Source organism: Austrofundulus limnaeus, unplaced genomic scaffold, assembly GCF_001266775.1.
Source record: "Austrofundulus limnaeus strain Quisiro unplaced genomic scaffold, Austrofundulus_limnaeus-1.0 Scaffold18, whole genome shotgun sequence".
Lineage (NCBI taxonomy): Eukaryota > Metazoa > Chordata > Actinopteri > Cyprinodontiformes > Rivulidae > Austrofundulus > Austrofundulus limnaeus.
Window position 1 is genome coordinate 486211 of NW_013952420.1, and position 9512 is coordinate 495722.

Below are 9512 nucleotides of genomic sequence, written 5' to 3' on the forward strand. Positions count from 1 at the left end.
TAACTACAGACAACCCTTAGCAAAAAGTAATATATACAAGTATACTTTGAGTATACGAATTTAAAACCAAAATTTAAAGTATCTCAGATATACTTAAAAGAAGTTTATTTAAATGTGCTACGCGTATACTTTTTTCATACCTAAAATAAGGAAGTGCACTTTAGGTTTACTTTTTATAAACTAGATATACTTCAGATTAGTATAGTGAAGTATACCTAGCACGTACTCAAAAGTATAGAAAAGTCTTAAGACTAATTAAAATACTTTATACTTTAATTCTAAAGTTTATAATTGTACTTTCTTTTTTGCTATTCTTTACTTATTTATACTGAAAAGTACTAATACATTATTTTAATCCAATAGCAAAGCAAAATGATCACTAATTTAATGTTGCAGAATAGTTTTTTTTACAAAACACATTCGCTTTGAGAAATTACTGTGTACTGTAATTCTAAAGTTTATACTTGTACTTTTATTTTTGCTATTCTTTACTTATTTATACAGCAAAGTACTAATACATTATTTTAACCCAATAGCAAAGCAAAATGATCACTAATTTAATGTTGCAGAATAGTTTTTTTTACAAAACACATTCGCTTTGAGAAATTACCTGTTATGAACTTGCATGTTCAAGATTATATGGTGCTGGAGTTTAAAAGTTTACAGAAAATAGTATGTGCTTCACTGATTTATCTTTATGTACCTTAAAACATACACAGCAACTGGGAAATATTTTACAGTATATAAAAAGTATAATTGAAGTATACTTCAATAAACTAGATTACAAACTAGAAGTATATAGGAAAGCATACAAAAGTATACTTTTTATTAACTAAAACTGTCCCAATCTAGTCTGAAAGGATTTTACATCAGTATATTTATCGTGTACTACAAGTACATGATGCGAAGTATACTTGATAAACTTATAATCAAGAATGCTAAATAAAATGAACTTTAAGTATACTTATTTTGCTAAGGGAGCTCAACAAAAAGTTACTTCTGCTATTAGCAAGTTAGTGGAACTACTATGCCCATGATAATTTGATTTTACACAGCAGCTTATTTTTGATGAGAAAAGTTTCCAGTGCCACTAAGTTATTTTAGTTACATTATCACTACAACCTGTCACAGGAAAAACAGGAGGTCTGTGAAGGAGCCTTCAAAGCGATTTACACTTACATTCACGAATTCACTCACACATTCACACACTGATGGTGGTAAGCTACAGTGTATTCACAGCTGTCCCGGGGCGCACTGACAGAGGCTGCCATGCACCGGCGCCACCGGATTCTCTGACCACATCAGTTCAGAAGTCTGTGTGGTGCAGGAAGTACAGGAAGTACATAAATAAAAAAGATGGGGGTCTTCCCATCATTACCTTAAAAAACAACAAACAAATCACCGTCTTTAGAACTTTTCATGTCAAGTTAGCTAAAGTGAACTCAGTTTCACATCTTCAAAATATAAGTTGCCAGTTAGCTTAACTGAAAAGTAAAATTTAATAATTTGTAATTAGAGACTCACCTTTCCTCAGAAAAAGTGACTTCTTGTTGTCCATGTACTTCTTGGGGACCAGGCTAAAGTTGGACATGCAGTTTGACTTCATGGTCTTAAAAGAGCATTGTTCTGCTACCTTCTGAATGACTTCTTCACTCAGATTACTGCCCAGAAAGTCTGACATAAGCTTGATAGATGCAGGCAGGTCCTAGAAAAGTAATTTGCAGTCAAGTTCTCCTTCATGCACATTTGTCGTCATACAATTTCCATTCTAAAATTTTATATATTTTTTTTGCTATTGGTTTTAAAATTGGTGAATTTAGTCACCCACAGGATTTCAGAGCCTCTATAAAAGCAAATGCTTTAGCAGTTTGCTGGATTAGGGGTATTCAGGTGTGGCTTAGAACTATGCCAAGGAAGACAGACATAAATAATGACCTCAAAGAAACAGTTTAAAACTGTACCTCTGGTTTCTAAACGAAACAAATTAAATACAAAATTAATAAATAAAAATCAGACCTGAACCATTTCTTCATATGTGATGAACAAGATTCTGTCTCCCAGCTTGGCACGTTTCCAGCTCTTTATATGATCTGTCCATTTTCCAAACAGCACTGCAGACAAGAAAAACTGATTTAAAAAACTGCTCTTTGGTTGGTTAACACAGATGACCTAGGACAGGGAAGGGCAACCGGCATCCTGTGCCGTTACTCAATGCAGGTCTTAGAATAATTTTTGAAAATCACAAAAATATATATAAGTGTCTCAGTGACAGTGAACTGGTTTTAATGACAAAGTTTGCCACTATGGCAGCTCCAATACAGATGCGACCTCACACACACCTTTTCTCTACCACTGAGGAAAAGACATTTAGCCTTGGCTAAGGACAGAGAAAAAAAACTGCACAGGTAGGTAAAATTGTGTGTTGGAGGTGAAATGTTTGTGATTGGGGTCACTTTGCAGATGAAAAAAAGGAGGAGCAAAAAACACAGAAACTTTCAGATTAATAAAAAAAAATTCAAGAAAAAAACCACAGGACATTCTCTTATGTAGAAAAGTCAAAGATTTGTGAGAAAAAAAAACCTCAGAAACTTTCATAATTAAAGGCAAAAATTTTTGAAATTTAAACTAAATATTTTCTACGGAGCCCGTAAGGGGACATGGGGCAAAAAAGAAAACAAAAATGGATCCCGACTTACTTTCTCAGAATCCCGAGAAAAAAGTTGGCATCCTGAGAAAGTTTCTCATGTTTCAAACTTTAATCACCTGATGCTTTGAACAATTACCAAAACTCTTGTTTTTAGTTTGATTTATTTGGCGACAAGAGAGGGGAATACTGTATATTTAATCTTAGAAAACCAAAATCCAACTGGGGTTTGGCTCACATTCCTGTCTGTGGAAGCTAAGTGATAGAATTTCCCTGAAAGTTTCATCAAAATCCGAGATGGATTTGTTTTATTTTATTTTCATATTTTACAGGCAAAGGAGCCCTGCAACAGAGGTTAGCCTCCTCCACCCTCCCGTCCCCTCTTCTGTTGTCCAGGAAAGAGAATAAAATCCAAGAACCGCTGGACAAAACCTCCAAGCAGCCAAAATGTCACAGAGTGGAGTGCTTCGTTTGTGGCATGAAAACCCAAATGGAGCCGTGTGCCCGTTCATGCTCTGTATCATTTCAAACTTTCATAAACTGTTCTCTGTGTGTAATAAATATTTTTAAAGAGTAATGAACATTTCCTGAAAGTTTCATTTAAATCCATTCTGTACTTTTGAGATATAAACCTGAGAAGGCAGCTGGCTAGCTTTTGCAAAACTACTCCATTGTCAGGGAAACCGTAAACAACCAGTTTAGCTGGGTGGTTGTGGGTAATGAAGTTCAAAGTTGGACCGTGAGCCGGGCTGACCCACGTCCTGGGTGAGGAGATAAACCTGCATATCAGCCATAAAAATGATTGATAAGTGCCTTCCAAGCTACTAGAAGGTAGAGGAGGGACCGTCTGGACACAATGTGTGGGACTGATAACCTCTAATAACGTTATTTTAAGTAAGAGAAACTTTCTCAGGATTCCAACTTTTTTTCTCAGGATCCCGACTTTATTTCGGCCCACTGGCTGGGGAGGCTGCCGGAGTCAGGCGGTTGGTCAGTTAGGGTAGTACGTTTGGCCTTTGGCGGAGTGTGGGATTGGTATGGGGCGTGGCTTCGCTGGGGTGGGGGGCTGGGCCAGTCGGGCCGGGACTTAGCTGTCTGCTCCTCTCCACCCCAGATTGAAAGTGTCTACCTCCTGGGTGTGAGCTGCCCTCTGTAGGGGGCGGGTGCATGTCCTAGACCTGGGGGGTATGGAGGAGTGTGAGAGGAATTTGGCATCCATTTTGTGTGTCTTGAATGAGTGGTTGAGAGGATGAGGGTGGGACTGTGGGATTGTGTTTGTGTATGCTTGTATTTTTGTCAGGCTGGGACTTGGGCAGCCCCTTCTTAGGGTTCATTTGAGGGCCCACTGCTTCCCCTGCTGCGCTGGCCTCTGGTGGGTTGTGCCTTTGCCCACTGGCGCGCTGGTGGCTCTCATTGTCTGGGACTGGGTGCCTGGGCGTGTGCTGGCTTGGCCCGGTGGGGCTTGGGTCCCCTGGCCCTGTTGGACCACCTGTCGTGGTTTAATCTTCGAACTCGTAAAGCTATTCTTTTTTACTTTGTGATGTCACTTATGAATGGACACTTCCTGGAATGTGTGGCAGGAAACGTGTATCCTTACATGGTGTTTTTTTGGGGGTGGTAACTAATCACCTCTCCCCGTGCACAAGCACCTGGATACACATTCATCAGTTTAGGCTCCTCATTTACACACTTTTCCTGAAGATAGACGAGTTTGTTGAATCTGACGTGACATGTTCGTACGAACCCTTCATACGAACAAAAGTAAGAGAAATTTAGGATAAGAATAAGAACATGTTCTTGCATGCAGCCCATTGTCTGCTATGAAGGATTTTAGTAGAGGTCTCCACTAAAACACATTGCACAAAGCTAAATATGAGAAGTATACTGTAATCACAGAGGCTGCTATCATAGATGATCTCAAATCAAACGTACATAAACAATATTAACTAATTTACTCAGTTACATTTACTTGAGTAACTTTTTTGGAAAAAATACACTTTTAGGAGTATTTGTACTATGCTGTACTTTTTACTTTTACTTGAGTATTTTGTCATGAAGTATCAATACTCTTGAGTAAAATTTTTGGATACTCTACCCACTTTGAGTAACTTCACTAAATGAAGAACAAGCTTCTTTTTTTTTTTTTTTACCAAAAATTTCCCAGACACAGACAAACACCTGCAGTTTTTGTTAGTTTCATAAATTTTGTATTGAAAGGAGCTGATTTGGAAAAATATTTCTTTTGCCTGAATTTGTTATTCTGTTATTTATACTATGAATTGTTTTCATTTTGTTCTTTAAAATACCAAAATTTCCGCATAGCTTTATATTTTGGTCCATCGGATGATGTTATTTTTAAATTTTAAATGATCATCTTGATCTGTTATTCAGTACATGAGTAGCCTTTTTACTAAATATTTTTTTACTCTTACTTGAGTCACTTCCTGGGTGGCTACATTTTACTTACACTTGAGCAAGAACATGTTGAAGTAGTGCTACTCTTACTTGAGAAGAATTTACTACCTCAGACCACAACCATGTAGTCTGACAGTCTGACACAGTTTTATTACATTTGGGCAAGTGTGCAATGCTGTGGCCCATTCCATTGTTTAAGCTGCCCATCCCTGACCTAGGACATCAACAAAACCCTCATGTTTCAATAATCTTTTTCCACTGCAGGTAATTAAAGTAATACACTGATTCAGATATTAATGAGATGCTGTTCTGTATAAATTCAGAGTGTGAGATGTGACCTCTGCCATATAGGAATTTTTCCATAAACTCATCAAATGTTCCTGGATCTTCAAGGAAAGAAGTCATCTGGTGGAAGTAATATGAAGACACCAAGACATCCTTGGGGTTCCTCATGACATAGATCACCTGCAGAGAACACAATATGAAAATGCAACATTATTATCAGACAAGGTGGTGATTCTCTTTGAATAACCATTTTATCGTAGTGTAGGAGTTTGTGTGCCTGAAGGTTCCTTGGAGCTATGCTGTCAGAGGCAAGAGAAATTGCCCTTGGTAGGGTCTTCCAATGTATATTTGTCCTAGGTGACGGGCCAGACAAAGAGAATTCAAAACACTTGTTTCAAGGTACAAAATTGAGGAACTTGATTTCTCTTGGCCAGGCATGGTTTACCAGGGTCCTACACTAGAACCTGGCCTGGTGGAGAGGCTCGTCTGTGAGCACCTGGTCTCAGAAGATAGTGGACCTCAGAGTTGGTCTGTTCATAACTGGGCTGAGGTCACTTAAGGTAGTTACAAAGCTCTGTTGCAACAAGGCTCCAGAGGCTCATATTCAGTGCTTTAAGTGGAAAAAAATAAGTGCCTTACTGTTCAGCACTGGATTCCCTGTTTTCATGCATTTTTTTTCATCTTGTTTTTTCATTCTTGGTCGTGCTTTTCTCTTCATAAACTCAGTCTGTGTGCGAGAAGAGCGCGCTGCCGGCCAAGAGCAAGCACGCGCGCTCCTTTATTTTTTATTTTTTTCTTTCTCAGTCTGCACAGTTCAGAGCTTTATGTACAGGGAGCGGAGGGAAATGGGAAACGCAGGCTTTACAAAGTTCCAGAACACATCAGACTTAGGAAATAAGTACGCTGGCTGACGGGTAAAACTGAGAAGTGGTGATACTACTGGTGCATACCGGCCCACTTAAAGCACTGCTCACATTGCTGCGCTCTCTTGGTAGGTACACCTTTACAACATTGTCTGAACGTCTGGGGCAGTGCCACTGGATTAGAAGACTGGAGTGATGGTTCCCCTCTTTAAAACAGGGGATCGGAGGGTGTGTTCCAAGCATAGGAGCATCACTCCTTAGCCTCCTTGGCTATTCAGGTGGTACTGGAGAAGCTGGTCTGATTGATGGTTGAACTTCAGATTCAGGAGGAACAATGCAGTTTCTGTCCTGGCCGTGGAACAATGGACCAACTCTATATTCTTATTAGGGTCCTCAAGGGGTCCATCAAGTCTTTTTGTGGAAGGTGTTTGACTTTCCTTGAGGCACTGTGGGGTTGCGAGAGCTGGATAGTGGGTTCATTATTAATGACCATTCAGTCTTTATACAAGCGACGGTGGGAGTATTCAGTTTGCATTGCCAGTAGTAAGTTGGACACCTACAGGGTGAGAGTTGGACTCTGCCAGGGCTGCCCATTGTCATTGATTCTGTTCATAACTTACCGTCCATCTGTCCGTCCATCTGTCTGTTTTCTTCTGCTTATTCGGGGTCGAGTAGTGGGGGTGGCAGCCGAAACAGAGAGACCCAGACTTCCCTCTCCCCAGCCACTTGGATCAGCTTGTCTGGGGGAATCCCAAGGTGTTCCCAAGCCAGCTGAGAAACATAGTCCCTCCAGCGTGTCCTGGGTCTTCCTCTGGGTTTTCTCCCAGTGGGATGTGTCTGGAACACCTCATCAGGGAGGCGTCCAGGAGGCATCCTAACCAGACGCCTGAGCCACCTCAACTGGCTCCTCTCCATGTGGAGGAGCAGCGGCTCCACTCTGAGTCCCTCCCAGATGACCGAGCTTCTCACCCTATCTCTAAGGGAGAGCCCAGACACCCTGCGGAGGAAACTCATTTTGGCCGATTGTATTCGCAATCTCATTCTTTCGGTCACTACCCAAAGCTCGTGACCATAGATGAGGGTAGGAACATAGACCGTCACTTCACCACGACAGACCGGTACAGCGCCCGCATCACTGCAGAAGCAGCACCAATCTGCCTATTGATCTCCTGCTCCATTCTTCCCTCATTCGTGAACAAGACCCCGAGATACTTAATCTCCTCCACAGAGAAGGCACTCCGGCGCAAGACCGTGGTCTCGGATTTTGAGGCACTGATCATCATCCTGGCCGCTTCACACTCATAACGTTCATGGACAGAAGTTTTTGGGGGCCTGAGAATACCTTGGAATCTTCCCAGAATAGCTGGGAAGGAGGTGGCTGTATAAAGAGATGTCTGAGCCTCCTTGTTTAAGTTGCTGCCTCCACAGCCTGACTTGAGAACAAGCAGGAGATTGTGGATGGATGGACTATCAGATAATAAAATATAAATCTCTGATAAAATGTTTACTCAGCTACCTTGGCCTTGGAGGTATGGAAGGAAGGGGGCATGAGGTTGTAGGTGAAATGTGAGACCAGTGCACGTGGAGATGCCAACTGGTCCACAACCTTTTCCAGTCTTGTTTCTTCCAGCCATGGGACTCGATCCCAGTTTACAATTGTATTGATTGGGGTCAGATCTCCTCCATTCAGCACCAGTGGGAGGATTTCTTGCATCCAGACTGTACCTGCAGAGTTAAATGAGGGAATTAATAAAAAGTCATGAAAGACCTGATTTATGTGAGCTGAAATTCTAACACTGTACATCTCTATTCTTAAAAAATTAACTCTGCAGAGTAGAAATTTTTCACAGTAACTGTAGTGTTGACATAAAGGCATTATTAATAAAAACATTGGTAATAAACTAGCATCATCAACATAACAACAATGAAACATCATACAACAAAATATGAGCTGCAATTGTTTGGTACAAACAAAAAACACAACCACTCAAGTTAAAATTAATTATAAGTAGTATAGCAAAAAAAATAATAAATATTTAAAAAAACAACATTGTCTGTTATATCTGTTTTTATTCATGTCACATCATATTGCACTCGTCCTTTACCCAGTATTGACTTAAAGATGTATTGAAAACATGAAACTGTATTGCATGGCAAACATGAAGGTACGAGGTCAGATTTACCACTTAGCATTCAGCGTGATGATTTTCTGAAGGATATAAACTGTTTCTTAGTTAAAAATCAAAAAGAAAAAACTAAGTATACCCTCTGGACGAGTTCTTTTTTAATTAAACATTTTGTCTGTCCTCCAAGAGACTTCTTCAGTCTGAGGAGTTTCAGGTGAACTCAGCCTTATGAGCACTGCCTCCACAAGGACAAACAGGTTGGTCACATGCAAAAGAGGACCATCAGCCAAACAATAGATTGTTATTTGATTAACTCTGTTGTTCATAGAGGGTAATGTGGCCCATCTGACTATCATTGGGACCCTGATTCACACCTTTTGCTCTCATGGGGCTGAGTCATACTTGCAATAACAGCATTGTAGGAGGGGGACAACTGGAAACAAAAGCCTCCACCTCTGTTTAATGATGGTCGGTTTTTCTTCACAAAAATGGCTTCCTTTACTCCTCTCTCAAACCAACATTCCCCTTTATCAAGGATGAGAACATCATCATTTTTTTCTTTTAGATTTTTCCACCTGGATTACTGAGATGCATTGGGACATTTTGTTTCTTAGTTAGTTTTGGTCTTTATGGATATGAAATGCTTGCCTAAAGGCAGGTGTTAAAACAGTACATGTCCTAGCCTAGACGTGTCCTGAAGGATTTTTTTAATGTTCCTGAGAGGATCTATGCAGTTCATTTTCGAAAGTAGAGCAGAACCAACTATCCGCTGGGTGACCACAGTGACCCTATGGATCCCTTTCTTCTGTGTTGCTGTGCAGCTGGAAAATTACCCACAGAAACAGTAGACTGAGATATTCTCTATACCGTGTAGTAGGACCCCAGCAGTCTCTCGGGGATGCTGTCCATTGTTCCCCCTTGGATCATTTGACTCTGGCTAAGTTCTAGGATTTTCTGAGTGTTATTCTAATTGATCACTGGTGCCTGAAATGGAAAAAAACTTTTAACAAAATATCCTGATGCATCTCAGTAATCCAGGTAAAAAATCAAAAGGAAAAAAATTGTATAGGTCCTCTGGACGGGTTCTTCTTTAATGAAACGTTTCGTCTCTCCTCCAAGAGACTTCTTCAGTCAGAGTTTCAGGCTAAATTCAGGCAAATTTTGCCTGAATTTAGCCTG

At 40.3% G+C, this 9512-nt stretch overlaps 1 protein-coding gene across 1 annotated transcript in view; it reads right to left on the minus strand.

The window, feature by feature from the left end:
* The window catches only part of LOC106514200 (sulfotransferase family cytosolic 2B member 1), a 17176-nt gene that overhangs the window by 1590 nt on the left and 6074 nt on the right, over positions 1-9512 (minus strand). Inside the window, exons 2-5 of the mRNA XM_014003346.1 lie at positions 7724-7932; positions 5398-5524; positions 2017-2111; positions 1525-1705 (exon numbers count right to left, since the gene is read on the minus strand). Coding sequence (XP_013858800.1) covers positions 1525-1705; positions 2017-2111; positions 5398-5524; positions 7724-7932 — 612 coding nt within the window. The remainder of the gene's footprint in view (positions 1-1524; positions 1706-2016; positions 2112-5397; positions 5525-7723; positions 7933-9512) is intronic.